Source organism: Sceloporus occidentalis, unplaced genomic scaffold, assembly GCF_023333645.1.
Source record: "Sceloporus occidentalis isolate IW3139 unplaced genomic scaffold, rSceOcc1.0.p SCAF_1, whole genome shotgun sequence".
In the NCBI taxonomy this organism is placed as follows: Eukaryota; Metazoa; Chordata; class Lepidosauria; order Squamata; family Phrynosomatidae; genus Sceloporus; species Sceloporus occidentalis.
In genome coordinates, this window is record NW_028316981.1 from 77,846,632 (window position 1) to 77,872,643 (window position 26,012).

Genomic DNA, 26,012 nt, shown 5'->3' on the forward strand with positions numbered 1-26,012 from the left:
AAAGTAATTTCCAATACTATGTGAAACTGTAGTATTTTATTTGTTAAGTCAATTAATATTGAACTTTGACTAGATGCTTGCATCTCCACAATCCCCAGTATGACAGTTGAAAGAAAGACTGTGGTAAGGGTTTTTCTGTATAGAGAAGCTAGACATGCATGTGCTTGCACTTCAGAAAAAAAATATTAATGTGTTCAGTGAATCCATTTTTTGTTCTAGTTAAGCAAATTTAAAATGCCGACAAGATGTAAAATTAACTAGAACACTCAGTTTTACTAGTTGTCCTATGAAAAGAAATGTTCTGAAAATCATTACATAACAAACACTTGATGATGTCAAGGGGATGAGGGTCCTCGATGGAAGGAAACTGTCCATTTTAAATAGATAAAACAAGGCAACAAGATCAGTGTTTCAGAGATGCAGACAAGGATTTTTGTTCTAGCTTTCCAAGGAAATTGGACAGACAGTATTGTAAAAAGTAGAGAGCTTTCTCCAGTTAGCCACCCCTTTCACTTAAACATCTATTTGCCAATACAATCAGTGCATGTTCAAAAACTGTAATTCAGTGAAAGCTGATATAAGCCCTATTTATATCTGTGGTAGGTTTCAGCTTAATTTCATGTGGCATGTGGAAGGCTGTGAATTCTGCCCACATGTGGCTCTGACCAACACTGTGTATAGCCATGACTGACTATTCTTTTAGGCCAGCAATGTCCAAACTCTGGCCCTCTAGGTTTTTGGACTTCAGCTCCCAGAATCCCAAGCCATTAGCCAAGGTAGCTGAGGCTTCTGGGAGCTGAAGTCCAAAACACCTGGAGGGCCAGAGTTTGGACATTGCTGCTTTAGGCCAATGATCTATATTATTTATATTTATAAAGCACGTTTAGAAAACAGTCTGCCGAGACAGTATGGGTCAATGAAAATATGTATTTAAAACTGAAGTTAATAAAACTACAGTCAATCTTCAAAATGATGGAAATAGCTTTCTTCCACCTACTCCTTAAAAATCATAATCAGATGGAAAACATGTAACTATCCCAAGTTTCCTTATACAGAGAGAGGATATAGGCTGGTGCTGGCAACTATCAAGGTTTATCAAGCCACATTTTTGGGGGATTATATTGTTCCAATATGGCCTTCAGGAGGCAATTTCACTATGTTTATGGTCCCCCTGGGTATTTTAGGGCCAGAAGAGATCCTTTTAGAACAAGATGTGACCAGAAGTCAACTTTTCGTTCACTTCCAAACAGAAGGCCACCCAGTGCATCACATCCTGTTATAAAATAGTCCCTTCTGCACTTAAAATGGAGGAGGGGCAGGAACATGGTAAAATTTCCCACTTGCCCCCTAAAGATCTCAACTGAAGCATTTCTGAGGTGCAGCAGATTAGGGTGCTGGGAAATGACACTTGCAGCATTCTTCCAGTTACAGGATGCCTCAGGAACAAGCTGCTATATTAAAAAAGACCCTTCAGGGTCCTGCAATTGCTTCTCCCAATGTGCCCTGAAATCGGGACAGTGATGCAGGTGCCAGTTCCCAGTGCCACGATCTACAGGACCTAAGAAACTATTGGGGCAATACCTTGCTGGGACACTACTTTGTTAAAAAGGTAGTTTTCTGTGTTCATATTTAGTCACTAACAGTCATAAAAGTGAATCCCCCAAAAGTTACAAGATCATAAATCTGGCTTACAAGCTCGTAACTACTTGACAGGATGCCAGCTAACATTTTTCATATACTGTAGATCAAGAGATGGAAGTAAGTTGACACCACAAAACTGCAGCAAGGCAATCTAGGCAACAGAGTGCTTACTTAGGCCTCAATGACTTGGCTATGTAGAGCTGTTGGAGAAAGACCATGCACATGCATCTTCCAGGGCAGCGATGGGAAGTCTCTGGCCCAAAGGCAGTGTCCAGCTGGATAGGACTTTCCACAGGGGCCTACTGAGGCCTCCTCACTGAAGATTTAGTTCCTAGACCTACTGTTGGAAGCTGCTGCCCAAACATGTTTGGAACAGTTTGGAGCAGTCTCTGGGTATAGATTAAGAGGTGCCTTCTGGCCAGCCCATGGCAAGGCTGTTTTCTCAAGAGCCTTCCTCCTAGCAGTGGGAGAAGAAAGTATTTAATCTGGACCATTGGACAGCATGTGTTCTCCCCCCACCAACAGGTTTCCAGTGGGGCAATGTGGCCTTTAAGCAAAAAAAAAAAAAAAAAAAAAAAAAAAAGTTTGCCATTCTTGCCCTGCAGGTATTTGCTGTTATTACCAGCGCTGGGCCACATATGAGTTTCAGTGCCATTAAAACTTGTTTCTTGAAGACACAAATACAATGAACTTAACTGCTCCCACTGACAAGCACATACATGATCAAGTATAGGACAAGGCCAACCATTACTCTGTATAGTTAGTATAGCAGTTCTTTTTATTCTGACTAACTTCTGAATGTAACAAAAGAAAGGGTACAATTTCAGTAGCCTTTTGTCTATTGTGTGAATTTAGTGCATGACAACTGATGAACAGCTACTCTCTGCTTTAGGCTACTAAATAAATAAGAACTTTCTATTCAGTCAACCTAGTTATGTCTAGCATTATGTATGTCAGGAATGTGCATTGACTTTTAATTATAAACACATGCCCCTCAAAAGCAATGGAACATAATTCATGAAGTATCGTAGGCCATACAGAGATTTTAGATGCTTGTCCCTTAAGGAAACAATAAAGTTAAGGCCTCAAGGCTGTTTTCCAAAGACAAAGAAGTTATTTAATAATAAAGGTATTTTGCCCTGGTCCTACTTCATATTTTAGATACCAACATTCCAACCAAATTTTAAATGAAAGAAATCAAGTCACAAATGGTTCAAGGAGCTAATGTCAGCTAGTGTTGAAGTGGAGAAAATGCATTTTTAATATATAAAAACCAGTTTTCAGTTACTAGCCAAATATATCAGACCCTGAACCTAGGATCCCGCCCTGTGGAAACAAAATGGCTAGAGATTAAGAGGTGCCTTCTGGCCAGGCCAGGACAAGTCTGTTTTCTCAAACTCTGCCTCCTAGAAGATAGAGAGGAAAGTACTTCATCATCTGGACTACTGGATGTCAACAGTGGGGAGAACCCTGTGGAAAATCCTTCCATTGACATGAGTTTTAACGACAGATACTTCATATGGCAAGGCTTGGACCCATCAAAGATAGAGGCTTCAAGGATAAATCATATATATTTTCAGAAATATTAAGAGACTCTGACTGGAACTTAGATTCTAGACATAAATTTAAATTTGTCATACCCACAGTCACATTTCAATTTGTCCTAAACTTACAAATGTATCTGCTAATATATTTGGTTACTACCACCATGCTTAGTAGTTTACCGTATATCCTCTCATCTAGCAGTCGCTCCAATGTGACTTAAAAGACTTCAGATGAGAACTGGGAAGTAAGACTTTCACCTGTAGCTACATAGCTCACAGACATTCTGATCATGTTTATTCTGGTCATCAGTAAGAATACATTGTAAATATTAAAACATAACCAATTTAATGCCACCCATGCAGAGACACTCAAAACATCGACGTCTGCAACTCTTCCTTAAACATGCCTTCGAAGCGGAGATCCTTAGCCATGAGTTCCTCTTCAACATCCTCTAAAGCCCACTGATGGTCAGTCAGTTCCAGAGCCTCCCATTCTGTCTGTAATCAAAAAAGCACTGGCATAGCTAAAAACGTACCAATGATCTACTTTCTCAAGTACAGTGCTGTCTTCAAAGGTCATGTTCAATAGTATGCTTAATTCTAAATCCAAGATATCTTAATTCACAGTAAGGTGTCTCAAAATTTAGAAAGTTGCACTGTAACACTGCCATGTCTAACCTTAGTCTGAGAATAGAAAAGCAAATATAACTTAATATTTGCTGAAAACTATGGTTTTTTGTGGAAGCACCAAAGTTGTGGAAAACACTGTGGGCAGGCATGTCTAGGGAAGAGGAAAGGGTCTTCACGGTCAGCAACTGCCTGAACTATCAAACAGGGTATTCCTGGCTAACATGGCCATGAATACATACACTCACCTTCTCTTTCACTGCAGAACTTTTCAAGAAAGCTTACTTCAGATGTGAGAAACAGGTTACAGTGCTTAGGGGGAAATTCTCCAAATACTTATGTATTTGGATCTCAGTTTACATAGGCAGTCATTTTCCAGAAATAGAAGAAATGAAATGGCTGGTTCTAGCAAAAACACAAATTCTTTATTGCCCTTAAGAGCTTTACTCCCTCAGGGATGCTCTCTTTGGGGCTGCATGACAGTGGTAGGCAGAGTCATTTTTTCTCTGTAAAAATCCCTTTCCACTTTCCCTATCCCCTTTTAACAGACTGTTAGAGGAAGGACAGATGATTCTGACCAGAGGTCTCAACTGCTTGCCTCCAGAGGATTGCAGGAAATTAGTCAAACAGAACACCTGCCATTTCAACTTTCCACTTCTGGAAAATCCTTATTTAAGCTATTTGTCTGACAAGGAACCCCAGTCCACTGCTTATAATTATGGACCATATTCCAAGGAACACACAGAGATCTAGTTCTCATTACGATTAGGGTAGGGAACAGCTTTCAGTCCAAGGGGAAAGTTCACTTTTAGATAATTTCTCACATGTTCTATGCCAGTACTGGATGTGGCCAAAATAAAAGGGCAGAACCAAAAATACCAGTATATATTTTACCTTGAAGCTCTTACTGATAGTAACTCACGGCCCATACAGACTGGCATGAAAAGCTGGTTTCCAGCCAGGGTGTGGTGTGGTGTACACATGATGCACACCCCCATGATGCATGGGAGCCGGCTTCATGCCACCCAACTGCCCATCTGGCAGCCAGCTTCAGGGTGTTTCAGCAGCACGGTGTTTATATGCTGCAGGAGTGCCATAAAGCTGCAGTGGGGTGGAAAAAGCTGGCTTTTTGCCAGCTCAAAAAGGAGCTGCATTTTGCCACTTCTTCTTCTTCTTTTTTTTTTTGGCTGGCAAAAAGGCAGACTGCGGTTGCTGCAGCCCCAAGCCGGCTCTCTCAAGGGTAGCTTCAAGCTGTCCATCTGTTTCACTCCTCAGTCACATTGAAACCCTTGGGAATAGGGAACATCCCATACAAAAGCTGGGAAAGCACTAAAGAATGGTGTAATGGAAAAGAGGGAGTGGCCATTCAGGGAACTACCAAAGGGGTGGATTTGGACCCCAAGAGGAAGTGATTCAATCCCACCACTTGAAGCTCCTTACTTCTGCATTAGTGTGATCAGTGTGTGTCACGGTTTTACTAATGGGCTTCACATAATTTAAAGTTTTCCTATACAAAAAGAATTTCCACCCTAGGTTGCTTTCTGACATGCTAATTTATGGTGTATAATAGATTCTCCTGACCTTGTCTGGAGGTGCCTGTAGCTCGAGCCTAATGGGGACTGGCCAAGCCTGCTGAGCCTCACTGTTGTCCTAGGCTAATAAATTCTTCAGCATAAGTTGTTAACACATGTGTTTGATGGCAGTGGTTCTCTAACTTCACCAGTAATTTTATACTTCAGTTCCCATAATCCATGACCGTGGGCCAAGATAGCAGGGGCTTCTAGGAGTTGAAGTGCAAAATACCTGAAGGTCAAAAGTTTGAGAGCCACTGTTTTTAACTACCATGTTTCATAGGTATGCTTACTTTTGAAGTATCTTCCTTGCACATTTAACAAAAGGAAGAAATATCACATTAAACTTGAGGAGCTCATTTCAACTGAGGAAAGACTCATACCTTGAAAGCTTTATTAGTATCTGCAGGCATTGCCATGGCTGCCCCTGTCATCTGCTCCTGCATTACTCTGGACTGATCTGCAGCTGCAAATATAAAAAAGAGGACTCATGTTATACTTTACACTAGAGGTGAAAATCATGTAGCCCTTCACATATTGCTGGACAGCAATACTGGCCTTGCTGGTACTGGGTAACTGCAGTTCAACAGCATTCTGAAGGGACACGGGATTCCCACCCTTGCTTTATACCATACTAGTACAAAGACTATGAACTGAAGGTGTTTTCCCGAAGGTGATCAATACTGTGTCATTCTCAGCAGGGGGGAAGCAAGCAAGTACCATGTAGTATTCAGCAAATTAGTCAGACCCAAGACATCTAAGAGTCATCAGCCTTAAAAAGCTGAAGATAATAGGCATTCTGCCTCATTAGCAATGAAGTATGTCACAACTTTTGGTAGCTACAGTTACTGATATTGGCACCTGAGCCAGAATTTAGAAGATGCATTATAATAATCTCAGATAAAGCTAACAGTCAGAAAGGACTTCATATGCAAGAAAGGCATTTTATCTACAAATACAAAAGATAACCTGCTTGGGAACATGCTTAAACCTAGCATTCTAACTATTTTAATTAAAGCTACTGAAGTGAGCAAACATTCATTTAAACAGATGAACTGCTAAAAGTTTGACTCAATCAAAATAAAATTGCTGAGAGATCTTCCATGGGAAGGTGGGTGAACAGGTCACTAGGCATGTGTTTACCTCTCTACTGCCCCATTAAAACAGCAAATAAGAGCCTTACTCCTACTGGCAGTTCCAAATAGAGTAATTTAAATAAATCAATGAAGTTCATGTAAGTGATGACTAACATGATTCAATACCTGATTCAGTCTAGTCTAGTCAGGACAACCAATAGAATTGAGGCCAAGTACTACATTTAATTTAAAATAAACAGCAATAGCTTACCATTGTCTTGGCCAAGAATGAGAGTATAAATGCTTCGAAGCCCAAAGACATTTAGGAAATACCAAGAAGCTGAGCTTACCCTAACAAATCAAAGAGATCAAGTGTCACTTAAATAGATGAATGCTGAATAGCTGACTCTGTAGTAGCTTTCACTATGTTTAATAATGAAGAACTCTTACCAGGATGCGTCCAAAGTAAGCAACTCAATACCCTGTTGTAGCATTGGTTTAAAACGCAACGTCAAAGGAAAGGGGACCTTGGCTACAAAAAGGGAGCAAACAAAATGGCTGGTCAGAACATTGACTATGCAGGTACAACATTATTTTACAGAGAAACATAAACTAACAGAAGTCTTTACTACAAGGAACTCAAAACTGAAATCTCAATAGTTTTGAAACAAAAAGGATAGGGTAAACAAAAGACAAATATGAATACAAGCTTCGGCTTAAGAATTACAATTAAGAGTTAATAAAATGTTTTTTCTTAGAAACTGTCTGAGAAGATATTCTGGCATGTTCTGAAACATAAGGTGTTTTGATGCTGAAAGGAATAGAAAGTCAGGACAAGATGTCATATGGTCTGGTGAAAAGAGCGGCAAAGCAGTTTTGGACTGAGATGTCATGAGGAAAGACCACAGAGAAAACAGCTTGTATGTGTAAATGTGTAAAAGCACACTGTGTAAAAGCACATTGTAGTAACAAGGGCGGTATCCAGACCGGCACAAGGCGCCGGCCTGGATGTGTACTAGTGTTGCCTTAGGGCGTCCATTCCAGACGCCCCGCAACCCTAGTACGTAGCCACGGCGTGGTAATGGTGGTGCCCTTTCTACATGGGCACTGCCATTGCGATGTCTTGGCTGCACCGCAGCCAAACAGCACAGCGCGGACTTGATGTCTTGGCATTGCTGCAGGGCACTTGTGGTGCCCTTGCAGCGGCGCCAGAAGGAGCTCCGTTTTGGAGCTCCTTCCACCGCATGTATCACTGGCGCAGCCTTTAAACGGCTGCGCTAGCAATATAAGCGGCCCCTTTCTCCCTTTCCCCGCCGCTGTTGGGGTGTCCTTGGGGCATGAAGCCCCATCAACACCCCTTTTCAGGCTGCAGGGAAGTGGCATTTTACTGCTTCCTGGAGGTCAGGAAAAGTGGTGGATTGGGGTCTCTGGGGCTGCCGCTGTGGCAGCTGAGGCCCCGATCCATCGGGAAAGGGACGGGAGCAGGCTGCCCCAAAGGAGCGGTCTGTATCCCACCGACGCTAGCTGCAAAAAACAATGGATGTACGTGAATGTACTATTTAACAAGCCTGGCAGTTTCAAAGTTGTCTTGGACAGCAACAAAGTTATATTCTTAAGTAAAACTTAAATGAGAATTCAAATTAGTTGTGTTTTAACTGTTATTCTGTTATTCAGGTGATTATCCCTGGAAACAGCATGAGAGAATACATATAAGTATCTAAATTGGAATGAGGGAGAATAAACCATGGAATATTCCAAACAGATATCAAGATATGAATTCAATTGAAATAAAATCAAATATGCAAATCAATTCAAGACGAAAACTATCTTTAACGTTTGTTCTATTTTTAACCAACACAAGGGCAGTGCTTTGTTCCTTTTCTTGAGCTCTACAGATTTTTACCTTCTCACCAGTCCTGGGAGATTCCATCCTTTCTAGTGACATTGGCTCTACAGTCAATAATATTCTGCAAAGTACACTTATGCATTTTAGATTTATATGGCAAAAATGAAACTCCTGGGGAAGGTATGTCTAAAAGACAATGACTGACCCAATGCAATACAGTAAGATTCATGATCAAGTAAGGACTAGAACCCTCCCAATTTGAGATCAACGGACAACTCATTGCTTCAAATATTCCAGTTCAAAGGCTTATCAGCTGTTGAGATATTTTGAACTTTTGTTTGGTAAACATAAGTCAAATAAAGCTAAATCAGATCATGCTCTGTTTAGGAAATTAGTAAATCCTTATCACAGGAACTAAATGCAAAAGCAAGGCCTCTTATGACAATGCAACAGTTTGCCAAAGAGACACACAGAGCCTCCAAACAACTCAGATTTAGTTTTCTAGTCTGACACTTACTTGTGACAAAACCTGAGAAAGTCATGTTGATCCAGCCACCAATCAGAATCATAGGTAGTACATTTGTTACATTCCCTTTCATCATATCTGTCAACATGGTTGGATCTGCAAATCAAACACAGTTCAGATTAATGAACAGTAAGACACTGACTGTATTCTTGGCTTTTTGAGAAGCCTAGTGTAAAAAACAAAGAAAACTTTCTTAGCATAACTGAAAAGGTCACCTTGATTTAATATTCTTTTCAATATTTTATTCTGCTGCTGTGCAATGACTGTGGCTTTAACACCTATCTGCTCTTGATTAAGGTCCTGTTCAGACCAGCTGTTAAGGCCCGTCTGGGGGCAGAGTCAGGGCATCACATCCATATGACACACGCCCTGACTCCGTCCCCAAGGTGCCATGATGCTGCATGCTGCTTCACACGGCGTGTCGCATCATGGGGCTCCTCCTGAGCTGCATTAATATGAAGCAGTGCAGAAGGAGCACCAGCAAGCCACGGTGCCGTGTCTATAGCGCCCTGGAAAGGCTGGTTCTGGGCTGCGGTGTGCGGCTGCCACGGCCTCAATCCGGTTAAAGAAGGGGCAGCTGGAGGCCACCCCTTCAGGCCATTTGTACAGCCCCTATGTAAATATGCAGGATCCTTACAGTACACATGTGGCTTGTCTCATCAAGTCCTCTTCTAAGCTCCACTTGAATTAAAAGACAAGTAAGGTCTACAAACAGCTGCAAACTTTATTCTTAAAGCTAGCATTTGAAATAGCAGGGAGATCATCGCCACTTCCTGACTGATCTTAATAATCTTTTTTTTAAAAACAGTGAGGTGGAAGTGAAGTTTATTTTGGCACCCCAAAGATCATTTCTTATATTTTGAACTGGTGTTTGTTTCTACTGTTTCTATTCACAAAACCAAAGCAACTGTTCCTATTACAGCTCATGTTTTAGAATATAATAAAATAATAATAATAAATAGTAAGACCCACTTAAGAAGTTTTCTTACATACCTGTCATTGGGGAAGGTGGCACCACCTTCCTTTTGGTTTTCTTAAAGAACCCATCATCAGGATTATTGAAGTAATATTTTCGCATCAGAAATGACTGAAAGAAAAAAGGCAAGTTTTAACAAAGAAAAGTCAAGAGTGAAACGAGACACATACATACACAAACTATATGATGCTTGCATTAAGAATTATGCAGTTTTGGAGCACTGGAACAGTAATATTTCCTGCTTGTAGTGCTAACTATCAAAAGGCACTGTAGGGCTATCTTTCTCTCACTTTTTGTCATGAAAAAAGACAGAAACAGCAGTGGGAAATTTTTTAAAAATGTAAGTCATGTCTTCAGTAGGTCTGTGTATTCTGGGAGGAAGGCACGGCAACTGCATAATCCTCATTTGGAATAACCCATTGTAATTACCAGTCTAAATGACTACCAACAGAATACTAAGTCATTGGGCACTCTTGCCAAAAAATGGAAATAGGTACTTTCAAGAGTCTTCTTTATAATTGATATGCTTTAATTGTATTGATAGTTTAATTATATTTTTAACTTTTGCAGAATGTACACTTCTCCCTCCACATTCACGGTCTTAGTTATTCGCAAATGTCAAGTCTGCTTCGGTGCACATGCCTCCTTCTCCTCCTCCTCCTCCCTCTTGGGGAAAAAAAGCCCAGGAGGGAGGGAGCAGCCAGGAAGAGTGCATGCCCGTGTCTCTTCCCCAGCTCTCCTGTCCCTTTAACTGGCTCCCCGAAGCCAGTTAAAAGCATGGGAGGGTGGGGCAAAAATGGAGCAGGTGCGCACCCATACCTCTTCCTTCCATCCCTTTTAACTGGCTTCTATGTGGAGGTGGCATTGGGGTGTGGTGTTATTTGCAATTTTTCCACATTCGCGGGGGTCTTCTGCCCCTGTGAATGTGAAGGGACAAATGTAATTTTAAAGTTGTCTCTGTTTTAACTCTTGTAAGCCTCCTTGATTGGGAAAAAAGTGGGATGAAAATTATTATATTTAATAAAGATTACAGTATTACTACTACTACAACTGCCACAAAGATAAATTCTGTCTTTGATAGATTAATATGGGGTAGGGAACTTGATACTAGTCAGATACCTTAGACCAAATTTCCTGTAAATCCAATGAACATGGCCCAAAGTCAGGGATTATGGCAATTGTAGTTGAAAAATATCTGGGGCACACGAGCAAGATAGCCTTGTATCACTGCATTATATCAACATGTGTCAGGTATTACCATTCAACTGCCTTAGAAGTACATTGTTTGGAAGTACATTGTTTCATGCTCATATCAACAGGCTCAGGCCTGTTGCATAAACATATTTAATAATGTGTTAACAACAACAACAATGGAAGAGCCTTATGCAAACTGACATTCCAAGACTGAGAACAATCAAGTCTTTAATTTTAAAACACAACAACAATACCTCATCCGAATGTCACCTGTAAGTATTCTAAAGCATGGAAGCATACCTGCTTTGGAATGTATTTTCCATTTTCTCTTAGAACTCTACTTCTAATTAGAACTTGACTGCAAAAAAGAAAGCCATTATTAGACATATGAAAAAGGAGAGGAGGAATACAGAAAGACATTATTGCACAAGCACTATATACCCATAAAATTCATATACATTTCAGTTGCAGAGTAGCACAATAAGTACTAAACAAGATTTCAGGGTCATCAAATGCTGCTTTAGAAACTGATTCCTCCTCTAATTACAGCTTTCAAATGGATAAAGGAAAAAATGTTTTACTCCATTCCATCGATGGCTGATTCAAACACTTCCTTTTTAATATAAAGTGAGACTCTCTGTACGAAAGCATAAAGATGCTCATAAGCATCTACAGAGCTGTACAACAATCAAAGATCATACAACCACTTTAAGAAAAGTTTTTTCCCCTTTGGGTAAAAAACCAACATAAACATGAACAGATAAATGAATGTATGCTGTAGCTACTGTAGTATGTTTATCTAACTATTGTATTGTATGTTCACTTTTTGGTTATTATTATTATTATTATTATTATTATTTCAGATGTTAGAATATACACATATACACAGTTGTTGTTTTTTACAATGACATTACCTTTGCATTAGAAAACCATGTAGTATGGAATGATATTAAGAAATCCCTTTTCTCCAAAGTAATGCTCAGTGAGGGAAGGGGTTTTGGGTTATCTTTAAGATTACTTGATTTATTTCAGAATAAGCCTTTGTGGATTCCAGTCCATCATTTCAAATCCATGGAGTAAAGCATCAGGGGGAAAAACTACAAATGTGTAGATATGTATCAGTAGACCTATCTACAAATATCAGCAGCTGTATCTGCAAATGTGATGGAGGGGAGTATGAAATATAAGGAAGATGCGAAATGTGCTGACATAGTGGTAGACTGACAAATACACTTGACATGGTTGGTCAGAATCAGTGTGCTGTAGCGGTCTAAGTGCTAGTTCTTGAGACCAGGATTCAAATCCCTACTAGCCATGGAAACCTGCTAGGTGAGACAAGTCATAGTCTCTCAGCCACACAGAGAGACAAAATCCCCTCTGAACAAATCTTGTCAAGAAACCCGTGGCAGAGTCACCAGTAAATAAATGTTTGCTGAGTACTGTAATTTAATTCTAAGTATTATAAATACATGCCGACATCAACTGCTGTAGTTTTTAGTTATTAAGAATAAATGTTTAGCTGAAAGTGTCTCTTACCTATCTGACACTTGCTCTTGCGTGAGCTTTTTATCGCTCTGGAGCAAAATGGACACATAATGGCGAATCATCCCCACAAAAAATGTTATGAAGACTATGGGAAGCACCACCCACAGTCGGATATTGGAGTCCAACAACAGCTCTGGTTCACTCATTGTTTAAATACAATTGTGGTCATGCGCATCAGCTTCAATCTTTAGCTTCTAAAAGAAAACAAGATACGAATCAGTCTTTATAGTCACTTCTGCAGCCACAGTCTTATCCATAGGACCTTACTGTCTTAGAAATCAAGTTGGAGTTTCCTTGAAGAATACATGGTTTGTTTTCTAAACCAGAATTTGGGGCATGATGTTGAATGTGGATGTTTTAATGTGTTGTGAGCCGCTTTGACTGCCTTGTCACAGAAAAGCGGGATAAAAATACAAGGTTTATTTTATTATTATTATTATTGAACCAGACAACTCCCCAACAGTCCCTCCACATTTAGATACACCTAACCTGTGTTTTTTTTAAGGTTACATGTTAGCCATGTTTTAAGAGGGGGAAAGCAAAAACACTTGAGGGGTATGAACACTGGACCTTGCTTTTAATTTGCCTTCAGAGAAGGCTATGGTTTGAGAAGCCACCCTCCATATATCCATGGATTCAACCATCCACGGCTTGAACACATTCAAGAGTCTTGCAGTTAGAGTCGTCCAAACCACTGTCCTCCCATCACCATGTCTGTCTATGAGAGCTGGACAGGGAAGAAAGCGGGCAGAAAGAAAGCCAACTCCTTTGAGATGTGGCTCTGGAAGAGAGTGCTGAGGATGCTGGGGATGGTCAAAAGACAAACACATGGGAGATCAAGAAAGACACCTCCCTGGAGGCCACGACAGATAGTCAAGTGGAAGCTGCCCTAGTTTGGCCACATCATGAGAAGGCAGGCTCATGCTTTTGTTTGTTGTTATCCCCCTGAATTGGTCTCAACCCATGGCGGCCCTGCGGATGGATGAGGCTCCTCCAAGGCTCCATTGCTCTGCTTAGTTCCTGCAAAGTCATACCCGTGGCCTCCTTGACAGAGTAGAGTCCCTCCATCTGGCCTTCTGTCTTCCTGTTTCCCTCCACCTTTCCCAGCATTATTGGGTCTCTTCCAGCGAGTTCTCCCTTCTTCTCATGATGTGTCCAAAGGACCACAGCCTCACTTTGGCCACCTGGGCTTCCAGGGAGGTTTTGGGCTTGGTCTCACCTAGGAAAGACATGGGGCCAAAACACACTGCAGGCATCACCCAGTCTGAGGCCGCCTTACCTGCCCTGCCGCAGTGCTAGGGAATTCTGGGGACTCTCTCAAAGCACTGACCCAGGGCAGGTAAGGCGGCCTCAGACTGGGCTATTCCTGCAGCGCAGCAGATCTTGGAGGGCACCAGAGAGCCCGCCTCCGCACTTGCCTCTCCTCCAACAGCGCCAGACCCTGGTCCCGCTTCGCCCTTCCGGGAGCACCGCGCGTGACGCCATCAACGCGCGCCCGGCCAGGGCGACCCTGCGTCATGACGCGCCCGGTGACGTCACCCGCCCGGCGCCTGGCTGGTTGGCGGGAGCATTTGAGAGCGTTCGAAAGAGAGAGCGCGCGATTGCTGTGGTGGCGGCGGCGGCTGAAGGGTCCTGCCTCGGCTTCCGTAGTGGGCTTCAGTCAGTCAGTCAGTTTCTAGGCGGCGAAGGGTATGTCAAGGCACCGTTGAGACTTCCAGGCCCAAAACACACTGCAGGAATAACCCATTCTGAGACCGCTTCAACTGCCCTGGGTCAAAGCTAGGGAATTCTGGGAGCTGTAGTTTTGTGAGACATGGTCAGAGAGAGCTCAGGGGCCACAGTAGACTACAACTCCCAGGATCCACTAAGCACTGAGCCAGGGCAGTCCAGTCGGCCTCAGACCAGGTCATTTCTGCAGTGTGTGTTTGGGCCTCGCTGAAAGAGAGGACACAGGCCACACTGGAGGACCAGGGTCCGGAAAATGGAGGGCGTGACCCAAAGAACACTTCAAGACGCTTGCCATGAATGTAAAGCGATGCCTCTTAGTCATGTTCAGCGTGGAGGACCGTTTTGGAATTCCTCCTGGACAGAAGGCTGAAATGGAGGACAGGTCCTGGAAAAAAGGAGGACCTCTGGTCGCCTAGATCAAACTGTTCTAGAATCCAAAGGGAAAACCGTGCTAGTCTGGGAAATCGGATCCTGGAGTAGCTTTGAGGCTAAGTGAAAGATTAGAAATACAAAGCATGAGCTTTGGTGGACTTTAGCCTACTTCCCCAGATGCATTTGGCGGAGAGGGAAGCCCAGGGACAGACCTGTACAGCAGACTGTGGGTGAGGATGTCCAGAGGGATCAGAACGTTGTGGCTGTGGGAGCTGTGGCAGGCCCCAGATGCCAGCCCTGCCCACAGATCTATTCAGGAAATGCCATCCTGGGATCCCCAGGGGCTCAGGGCCACTGACAGTGAGTCCACCTGGATTAGGGTCTCTCAGGAGGACAAAAACTTAAAACATTAGTAAAATAGAAAAATAGCAAACACGTTTTATAGCTAGAATGCCTGACATGAAATGAGGGGAAAGGACTGGTTTTGTAATAAGTAACAGAACAGGTCAAAGAGACATCCTCACGGCTCTTCATGTCATTCAGGGCCTGTTTCTTGCCCCAAGTGGTGCCTGGATGTCTGCATTTGCCCAAAATAAGGAATGCCAGGCTGAGTCAGTGAGTGAAAACTGTCCTGAGAAGAGGATTGATGGTGGGCTTTAAAATGTATGTGTTTTTTTAACCAACGAGTGAATGAGGAGCTCCTATGTTCAGTTCTATGTACCAGTCAATGTATGGCTTGGAAGTTCTTTGTTTGAAACCCTATAAAAGGATATGTCAGACCTTTGGAAGATATTCCTCTGATGCCAGCCAGCTACTAAAAACTTGCTGAACTTTCTTGCACTGTTGGGGCTCCCTGACTGGTTTTCTAGGAAATCTGCAATCTCTGTGGTTACCGTAATGGGATGGGTCATCTCCAGGGTAGGTTCACCTTCGGGTAGCCTCAAGTCAGAAATACACACACACAAGTTTGGGCATAAGTATGTCTGCATATCTCACACTCAAAATATACATACATCCTTCTCTCACTTGCCCTGAAAACGCCAATCCAGTTGTAATGAAGTATGGCAAGTGAGCATGAAATGATGAAGAGAAAGAAAAAGGAAAACTGGGAGGGCAAGGAATGGAATTGCTGGAATCTGAAAAGAAGTGCTCCGTGCATCATGGCTCCGTCTGGGTCACCAAAATGTAAACTTACATCTACAGTGTGACTGAAAATGTATTCAACATAATTATTTTTAATCAGTTATGCATAAAATCCATCAGTTATATTCTGCTTCACCAGAATGCTACAGTAGTCCTCTTGCAATTCTTTTAAGTAAAACATCATTCAGACAAGCCAGATTGTTCTTTTTGCGGTATGTTTGAGTATCTGTATTCCCCCCCCCCCACCCTTTGTGGCCAAATTATTTGCAGAATTTCAAAAAATGTTTCTTTCCTGTGGACCTCTTCTAATGTTTTCTCCTCCAATGTTTCTGTAATAGGATACGTCAGTACCTATTGCCATGTATTTAAGACGGAGATTCTCAAAATCTGGTATCCGTGCAGAAAATCCGACAGAGTTGCCAAGTATGTAAAAGAAGAATGTTTTCTATCATTTTCACTTTCTTTGACCAAAGCTACCAAGCAGAGAACCTAGCATAGTTTCTTTAAAGCTCAGGAGAGGTAGTGGGCAAGGAGAGAGAGAGAGCTGTTCTTTGTGGTTAAGTGTAGCATCTTTTTTTGTCAGGGTGAAGGAAGGGGAATTAATTTATTCTCCTGCATTTTATACAGAGTTCATATCTGTGCTTCCCATAGCGAATGTTCTGTCTCCTCTGAAGCAGTGCTGTTAGTTCTGAGAGCTGGGGATTATTCTGCAGTAGTACTGAACCTGTCAAGAAAGACCCCTATGTCCAGAAAGAGATGCGGGTACAGTGGTCCCCCTGAACGTCAGAGGGGCTTAGAAGTGCAGTGCCCTTTCCCCTCCACACCTGAGAAAAGAGTTGGAGTTTAACTATGTCCCATTGCCCTTCCAAAGAGTTCCAAGCCTCTTATGTTGGTGCTGTTGCTTTCTGGAAGTGATACTTATGTTCTTCACTAATCTGGGCAAAGGACTATAGCTCTTCCATGTTGCATTATACTTTGGATACACATTTGTTCTGTCACAAGCACACTGACAGAAATGAGCACCATACCTCTTCCTGAGCTGCAGGCCTGGGACTGCTCCAGCCCTTATGTCTCACATTCAAACTGATGAAGATAAGAGATTTTTCTCCTATTATGACTACAGATTTTGTCTGGCTACCAGAGGCTCAAAGCAGATAAGCCAAAAGAAGCAGCTTCCGGGCACTTCAGAGGTGTGATGTACAGATGACACATGCTCCCAAAGTGGCTGGAAGTTACTCTAACGCCACCAAAGGTGGCCTGGAGCTGCTGGAAAAAGGAGGGGATTAATCTGCTCCTGCCAGCAGCCCACTTTGAGAGAGGGCCGTGCGGTCACCACAGTCCTGGGCCAATTGTGGCTGGAGCGGCCAGAGGCCGCTTCTTGCCACCTGTGTGCACAGGCCCCAGCTACCAAAGTGTATGTGTTAATGGATACAGGAGTTTAAGCACAATTGATGTCAGCCCAATTCTTTTCAATTCACAGAACATATCCAATAACTTTCAGTTTGTGACTGCAATTCATAGATTACTTAAATGCTGTTTGGATTTCAGCTTTCCTTTTCTGAGGTATAGCAATAGCAAGTACAGTGCGCCCACTCCATATGCAGGCGCGCCAAATGCGGTTCCTGGTTTATGCGGAAGCCGTGCTTTAATGCTTTAAATAGCGTGTGTGGCCGCCGCATATGCCACACCACCTCATGCACGCCGCACCACTGCATGCATGAGCCCCTTTCATTATAATGGGACAAGCATAGGTGGAATTCGCCTAACGTAGGGGGTCCGGAACAGATCCCCCATGTAAGGCGAGGTTCCACTGTACATTTCTATATTGCTTATCAGTGCACTTAAGCACTCTCTAAGTGATTTACAATGCATAATCTAATTGCCCCTAACAATCTAGGTACTCATTTTAGTGACCTCGGAAGCATGCCAGGCTGAGTGGATCCTGAGCCCCTGGCTGGGATTGAACTCACAACCTTGTGCTTTGTAAAAGGCGAAAGATTCATACAACCTTGTGGTTTGTTAGTGAATGGCTGCAATACTGGCATTTAACCACTATGCCACCAGGGCTCCTGCTACTAGAGTATCTCTGATGTTGTCCTCAACTGTACAGCTCATTGGCTTAATCTTCCTAGGGACCTGGAAAAGTGCCTGAATTTCTTGATATAAAAGTTAATTTTTCAGTTCAGTTATGTGTATAAAGAATCATCTCTCACATGCATAACATTCATTTGTCTGATGCAGCGTATGTTTCCATCTTAGAGGCAAAGAAGTCTCGGGTCTCTGGTAAGAAAAGTTGTGTTCCCCAAGATGGAGTTATAGAAAGTGGTGGTGTCTTTGGGCAACTCCTCAAAACTGGAGGAATAACACTGAAAGCTGGAGAAAGACAGAATGAAATAGGTATAGACCTTTATGATATGCTTCCTTTTTTCTGCTAAAATAATTTTAACAGAAAGTTTACATGTTCAAGTGCAGCATTGTGGTCTTAATTCTAGTTACATTTGTCAGCAGTTGTGGAGAAGTGCTTACTTGGCTATTCAAGTTTAACTAGAATTGTGCTAGACTATACCTAGACAGGCAGAGTTGTGTGTGTGTGTGTGAGAGAGAGAGAGAGAGAGAGACTTTTTCTATCCCCCTGCTTTTGCAATCAAGGCAGAGAACAAAAATACATAGTTTTTCAGTTCCCTGTTGTTAAACACCGTAAACTGAAAAAATGTGTAAAAATGACACAGACACTGAAGGAATATATTGTCTGATAGAGAAATAACTGCTTTAACAGAACTCCCCTAAGATTGTCCATTCATGCATGTTTGTCTAGGATGAGGTGTGATGCATTATGATTTTTAATTATGCTCATACATTTCTGCCTTTTTCATGCAGAAAGGATCATGAACAGAAGTGGCATCTTCAGTAATTTATTGACTTGACACTAGAGATTTTTTCTCCCTTGCCATCTTTATTTGCTGCAGGATTATCATATTTTGCTTGACAGTTTTTCTGTGTCTCCCAACAATTTTAAAACAAGCAAAAATTCCACAGGTGCAAAATTTCTCTTATGGTTGCCATCCTTTTCTTCTTTACTTCCTGTGCCTTTAGTTATTCAGTGAATGAAGCTTTTCTCAACTGGGCAGAATTCAGAGTGCTGTTTTTAAAGCCCTGAAAGGCTTGGGTCCAGACTACTTAACGGGACGAATTTTAACATCTTTGTGGGTGGATTGTCTCTTTCTGTCCTACCGCCTTCCCAGGTTCATTGATGAAGACATGGGAGGGAGCTTTCTTGGTGGCTGCTTTTGGATTTATGGAACTTCCTCCTAGGGAGTCTTGGTTGACTTCCTTTCTGCTCTCTTTTCACTGAGAGGCAAAGACCTTCCTATTTAAACAAGCTTTCAGCCATTTATTTATTTATATTTCATTTTTGCTGCCTTTCTCCCCAAAAGGGACCCTTTTGTGGTGGTGGGACCAATAGAAAGCCTTCTCCTGAAGATCTTAGGGTTCTGGCAGGTTCAGGTGGGGAGATATGGTCTCCTAAATAGTCTGGACATAAGCCGTTGGTTTATTTGTTTGGGATAGAATGATGTGCTATTTTTAATATATAATGAACATTTTGTTCATTTTTAGTTTTGTTTTAATTATTTTTGAATAAATGTTTTAACGTAATGTTTTAATTGGGTTGATTAATGCTGTCTTAATATTTGTACTACATTGGTTTAGCTGTTGTATTTTAACCTAGTATAAAGTAAGCCAATTTAAGTCCCATTTTGGGGGAAAGCTTTGATATTAAATAAATAAATAAATAACACCTTTTTCATAGCTGTGGATGGAGCTATTTTCCAGAAGAAGTTGCATCAAGCCTTGAAAAAACATTCTTATCCACAGGTAAGATCACATGATCATTTGTTGTCTCTGAAATCCAGTAGGCTTCCATTGAGTCTTACCCCAAAAGCTAGGAGCTTGGAAGAGAGAGCAACATATGCTCTTTTCTGACTAAATGCACTCTGCAGTTGGAAACTGGAAATGTGCACCATTTCCATAGACAAATATCTTTTTGAATCTAATACTCATTGTTCACTTTAGACAACTGTGATACTGCAGATGCTTTTAGCCTGTAGCTTTCATCAGCCCTAGCCAACATAGCCTATGTTGGGGGGAAATGGAAGCTGCAATAAAAAAACATTCCAAGGACTTTTTAATAAGTGTTCTCAATACAAATAATTGTGTTGAAGAAATAACTCAAATTATGGGAAAGAACTGAGAGATGAATATTTTGAATCAAATGAATGAAAAAGAATCAATAATGATGTAAAGGAAACTGGTACCATTTATTTATTTTGTAATTATATTTGATATTAAGAAAAATAAAGTTAAAAATTGTTCAGTTGCCTACCACATAAAAGTGAGTATCTAACATTTGAAATACATGAATTAACTGTCCAGATAGAAGAAGAATGGAAGACAGAGGCTGTCAAGATTAATAAAGAACACTGTGGATAGCTTTCGAAGTATTGTTACAGGTCACTGGATTTGACAGGAAAACTTAACAATTCACAAATCACACTTCTCTTGAAAGAAAACAGAAAAAGCATTATGCGGAGAGCAGCTTATTTGCCTGTTAATGTACTCTAAAGATTAATGTACTCTAATTTTTACAGCCAGGCTATGGCTCAGCCATCATTCTCTCTTTCTCAACCCATTAGGTTGTTGAAGAATTCATTACCGGATTGGAATCCCACATTGAAAACAGAGATCAGTTCAGGAATTGTCTGTTACCATGCGTACCTGTGCAAAATCTAGAAACAAGGTAAATGAAAAAAAATATTTTTCTCTCTGCAAAGTCTTCTTGGGTATTTCATAACTGTGGTTAATTTTATGGCAATATCATATGCCTGCAGTCTGCTTCTGGACTAGAATTGGTTTTTTCTAAAATGAAAAATAGATGAGGGTTGGGAAGGAATAGAATTTAAGTTTGTGAAACCCAGAATTTAAATCTGAGTCATCCTGCTACTGCTCAGTTAATAAATTGCTTCAACATGTTGTTATATTCCTTCTTTTTAAAAGTACAGTAACTGCTTTGTGAACTATAGCCTTAGATCATGGAGCTGGAAAAAGAATATTCCTGGAACATTGTTTTTATAATTATAATGGCAAAATATTTCTATTACAGTAATGCAGTCCATTCATATTGTGAAAGCCTCATTAAGCTTCTTCTAGGAATAGAGATATTACAGGTAAGTTCACTTTATCATACAATCTGATATTCTTAGAAGTGGAAAACAGACTGAACCAGCGAGAGAATAGATAAGAAGTGGACAAAAGCAGGAGTACACTGATTGTGGCAGCTTATTATTCAGCTATTATTCATAAACACAATTGATCCCTACCTCATTTGAGTTCCCTGGATTCAAAGTGGAACTAAGATGAGGGAAGTGTTTTGGTTCAGAGATGCGGGGGGAAGGACCACAAGTCTTTTTTGTTACTACTTCTTCAAACTGAATTTAAAATAAGAGATTAACTTCCTTTTCTTCTTCTCCATGTATGATGTGGGGAGGGATCTTGGATAGCTCAATAGTTAGACAGACTCCTTTCCCTTCTGGTTTGTGTGTTTTAAGACAGAAGTGGAAATCTCTGCACTAGAGATCACTGCGAACTGGACATTCCAAACCTCACATTTTTTATCTCAAACTAGGGTGTGCATAGATTTTTGTGTAATAGGACAGGAAAGATAAATTGTCCAATACCCTCGCAATATTTAAAAAGTCAGTTGCTTTGAGGGAGATTCTTCCATTGAGAAGTTGAAAATGAAATGATTTAATTAGGCTTATCTTAATTTCTGTTTATAAACATGTACATGGGATCATCATCATCTAAATTTCATGTTCAGATGATGAAACTAGAGACAGTGCAGCAAAAGGAAACTAGCTTTCAAGTTTTGAGGTACAAGCTGTCTAGTGATTATCTTGGCTTCAGGATGAGAAGGCATGATTACCATGAAAGCATGTGTATTAATTTGCTTTATGTTGCAGTGTATTACTCTAGCTTTCCAAAACCTTCATCTAAACTGAAAGTAGTTGCATTGATTCATCACTTTCTAAGGTGGTGGTGGTGGGGGGGTAGCAGTGAGAGCTTAGAGGTGTGCATTGACCTCTGTGAACTATTGCCCACTCACCCTCAGATAGGGAGCCACTTAACATTTGGGTGGAAAAAATCCTGTTTGAACGTTTAAAAAGACCTTCCAAATGTAACAAAATAGTGTTACCTGAAGGATTTGGGAAGTGTTATAACGCATTTTGGGCCAGAAAAAATATTGTTTCTGAATAAGTCCTAGGAGTTAGGCCTAAATTCTGTCCTACATCTGCAGAGTCATGCATTCTCCACTCTTGCATTAATGTCAGATGATGGTACTAGTGATGATGGGGGGAATATTATGATATCATTATCATCACCTTGCCTTTTCTCCAGGCTGCACTCAGGGCAGTTTTAAGTTTAAAAGTTCCAGGTTTGGCCTTTCCCCTCTTACCTTTGAAAAAGGGAACAATGATATGCTTTTGGCCTATGGATATTTACTTTGTGTTTACGTAACCTAGATTATCATGCTGGGAAGCATTTTCTTGTAGTGTTTCCTAGAGAATAATTTTTATATGGCAATGAGGTTTGGGTTGTGCAATTCCGTATATACAGTTTGCTGCCTGATCACAAATGTAATTTTCTCCAAACACTTCTGTCTCCCCCCCCCTTCCTTTTCGGCAGCCTGCTATTATAAAACTGCTGTTTGAAAAAATTCCCGAATTTTTTGATGAAAGGTAGGTACACTATTACTTCAACTTGGAATGTTGGTAGCTGTGCATTTTCTAGTTGTTTCTTCTAAAATTCTTTTTGAAATTCCCCAAACCGCATTGCATTGGCAAATGTGAAAGAGTACCAGAGTAATCTGTTTGACAGTGGAGGATGCTTGCTCAGATAGTGCTGCAGTTTCCTTCTTTGGAGGTCTGTAAACCAGAGGCTGGATGGCCATCTGTTGGGGGTGCTTTGATTGAGAGTTCCTGCATGGCAGAATGGGGTTGAACTGGATGGCATCTGTGGTCTCCTCCAAATCTATAGATTCTATGATATAATATAAATACTGTACTTTATGCAAGGTTCTTAGACTTAGAATGAGTATGGAAGTTTGATGCTCAAGATTATGTTGTTTCTGTTCATGTTTGTTATACAAGGCAAATCTTAAATGACAGAATGAATAAATTCATTATGGTGAGTGTTTGCCTACTTCTTGATTAATACCAAGATTAGGTTTGTTGGCTGACTAAAAATAACTGAGTTCTTGATACATGTTCTAGAGAGGCTTGTTCATAGTTTGACAGGAGATCTTTAATTCAAACAGAAATTGTTTCTGAAATGGTTCTTCTTGACACCGTTGATCACTGTCTCCTAGTTGACATACTCTCTGACCTTGGGTTCTCAGACTCTGTTCTCAACTGGTTTAGATCTTATTTGTCTGGTAGATCTTTTGCAGTGGTTGCAGGTGGTCAGACTTCTTCTCCTGTTCCCTTATCTGTTGGAGTTCCCCAGGGCTCTGTTCTGGGTCCCTTCTGTTTTCTCTCTACACACTGTCCTTAGGTAAACTCATTAGCTCTTTTGGTTTCTCCTACCATCTGTATGCCGATGACACCCAGCTGTATCTTTCCACCCCTGACCTTTCTCCAAGGCTTGAACAGCAAGTTTCGTCCTGTCTCGCAGCTGTCTCGCAGTGGATGCGCCATCGGCGTTTGAAGCTCAACATGTCCAAGACAGAGCTTCTTGTCTTTCCTCCTAAGTTTGCCCTTCAACACTCCTTTTCTGTCTCTGTTGACGACATTTCTATTCAATCAGTCCAGCAAGCCCGTAGTCTTGGTTTTATCTTTGATTCTTCTCTGTCGTGTATCCCGCAGATCCAGACCACAGCCAAGGCTTGCCGATTCTTACTATACAATATTGCCAAAATCCGACCTTATCTCTCTGCCTCTTCTGCCAAGATCCTGGTCCATGCCCTTGTGGTCTCACGACTTGATTACTGTAATGTTCTCCTGGCTGGGCTTCCTCTTTCTCACCTCCATCCTTTAATCTCTGTCCAGCATTCAGCTGCACGCATTATCACATCTGCCCACTGCTCTGACCGCATCTCTCCTGTGCTGGCATCCCTTCACTGGCTCCCCCTCCCTTTCCGCATGCAGTACAAGCTCCTGCTGTCGACATTTAAAGCCCTCCATGGACTGGCCCCTCCTTACTTATCAGACCTTCTTTCTCCTCACCTTCCCACTCGGGCCCTCCGTTCTGGTAGTCAAGGTCTGCTGTCCCAGCCCATGATTTCCTCTGCCCTATCTCGAATTCGCCCCTTTTCACTCGTTGCCCCTCACTCCTGGAACCTTCTTCCCCCACGAGCAAGAGCCATCACTTCTTTAACCAGCTTCAAAACGGAGTTGAAGACCATCCTGTTCAGAGAAGCGTTCCCAGGCATTGCATAATTGTCACTTGCTATTTGATGTTCCTTTGTTGCCTGTTTTATTGAATCATTTCCTGTATTGCTATGTCCTCCCTTCAGTCCATCTCCCCTGATCCAGGCCTCGGAGGTAGAGAAGAACTGTTGGCCCTCATCCCCTTCCCCTTTTGTGTCGTGTCTTTTTAGATTGTAAGCCTTAGGGCAGGGAACCGTCCAATTAAAAAGATTGTATGTACAGTGCTGTGTAAATTTACAGCGCTTTATAAAGGTTAATAATAATAATAATAACAAATGAGATTTTGGGAATGCATTAGAAAGGAATGAGCAGAATCCTGAATAGCTACATTCTTTCTTGGTAGCTAAAAGGGGCTATGTCTATGCTTGAACTATTTGCTTCACTCTTTGTACTTCTGATCTTTCAGTGTGGGCAGCGATGGGCTCAATTTGCCCCGACTCATTGTCAATCAATTAAAATGGCTCGACAGGATAGTTGACAGCAAGGCAAGTACCAATCAATGCAGTTGATTAATAGATAGGTGGTGGCTACTGTAGCAGCAGCATGTAACCCAGGGCTGCAGAACCTGTGTCCACCAATGTTAATAAGTTACTACTACCATAAATCTTCATAACTGGCTGGCTGAGACCGATAGGAGTTAGATTCCAGCAACAACTGCAAGAGTGTGAGTTCTTCAGCTTTGATGTAAGTTGTTAATAACTGTTCTCCTTACAGAGAAATCAACTGAGGCATTAGGAGATGTTTGATATAACATACAATACTTAATTCTGCCTATTAAGTGGATAGTGAAATTGCCATGGTTTAATCCATGCAAACTGAGTTATCCTTTTATTGGGTCAGAAAAAAGTGTGTATGGATTGCCCCCCTCTTTGCTATTTCAAAACAATTATATGGCTGAGGAAAGGATTATAGATTTATTAAAGGAACAAATTTAGTGATAATAAAAAGATTTCACAAACACTGGAAATTACTAAAATTTGTTAATCTGTTTTCTTAAATAGAGCCCTTAAATGCCTTGCATGTTGTAAAGACACTATACAATCTATATGTGATATGATATCAGTAAGTAGGTCTTGTACAGCTATTACATAAAGAAAAGGATATTTATTTGTTTACTTATGGCCACTGTGGTCTTGTGGATAGATTTTGAGACCCAGCTCTGACATGATTTTGCTGATGTTCACAGGCATGTTATTCCCTCTCCATCTCAATTTCTGTTTGTGAAGTGAGATGTTGTGGGGACAATCTAAATAAATATTTATCATAAAAATTATACAGACAGTATATTTCTAATAAATAAACTAGTGGATTAACTTCAATTTCGTGTACATGTGAAACATACATCTCATGGCCAATTTGTTGTTAGTGTTAGGGATATCTGCTTTTCTTGTGTTCCTTGTAATGTAATGCTTCTGTCATCTCCAGGAACTTTTATCAACCATTATGCAGATGATTTCCGTTTCTCCTCCAACAATTCAACACGACATTATTACAGGTTTGCCTGAAATCCTGGAAGATGCCCAACATAGTGAAATTGCCAGAGAGCTTAGGTGAGTTTTATGTTGCTGCACCATTTTGTGTGTGAGAGAGAGAGAGATCGAGAAGTAGTACTGGTATTTTATATGAAGACATTGTCTAGCATGTCTAGTGACAAAGTGGACAAAGAAAAAAGAGATTGTATTTTGAGGAGTGTTTGAAATGCAAGGGCAGTGAGGAATTCTTGAAAGAGCTGGGATCACA

At 41.2% G+C, this 26,012-nt stretch overlaps 2 protein-coding genes across 7 annotated transcripts in view; one reads left to right on the forward strand and one right to left on the reverse strand.

Moving 5' to 3' along the window:
* Positions 1 to 21: 21 nt before the first annotated feature.
* On the reverse strand, positions 22 to 13,713 carry LOC149321648 (ER membrane protein complex subunit 3). Its single transcript, XM_089526264.1, has 9 exons — positions 13,581 to 13,713; positions 12,538 to 12,740; positions 11,302 to 11,359; positions 9,825 to 9,918; positions 8,823 to 8,927; positions 6,910 to 6,991; positions 6,731 to 6,810; positions 5,767 to 5,849; positions 22 to 3,683 (listed from the first exon to the last, which is right to left on the reverse strand). The coding sequence occupies exons 2-9, from the start codon at positions 12,690 to 12,692 to the stop codon at positions 3,555 to 3,557; spliced, it is 786 nt and encodes a 261-aa protein (XP_089382390.1). The 5' UTR covers positions 12,693 to 12,740; positions 13,581 to 13,713; the 3' UTR covers positions 22 to 3,554.
* Positions 13,714 to 15,211: 1,498 nt separating this feature from the next.
* The window catches only part of LOC149321649 (Fanconi anemia group D2 protein-like), a 70,694-nt gene continuing 59,893 nt past the window's right edge, over positions 15,212 to 26,012 (forward strand). For all 6 annotated transcript variants that reach the window (XM_089526188.1, XM_089526178.1, XM_089526168.1 and 3 more), the window contains exons 1-9: positions 15,212 to 15,295; positions 16,128 to 16,212; positions 18,049 to 18,186; positions 19,598 to 19,662; positions 20,481 to 20,584; positions 20,948 to 21,011; positions 22,531 to 22,583; positions 24,679 to 24,757; positions 25,698 to 25,822. In XM_089526188.1, coding sequence (XP_089382314.1) covers positions 15,293 to 15,295; positions 16,128 to 16,212; positions 18,049 to 18,186; positions 19,598 to 19,662; positions 20,481 to 20,584; positions 20,948 to 21,011; positions 22,531 to 22,583; positions 24,679 to 24,757; positions 25,698 to 25,822 — 716 coding nt within the window. In that variant the 5' untranslated portion in view covers positions 15,212 to 15,292. The remainder of the gene's footprint in view (positions 15,296 to 16,127; positions 16,213 to 18,048; positions 18,187 to 19,597; positions 19,663 to 20,480; positions 20,585 to 20,947; positions 21,012 to 22,530; positions 22,584 to 24,678; positions 24,758 to 25,697; positions 25,823 to 26,012) is intronic.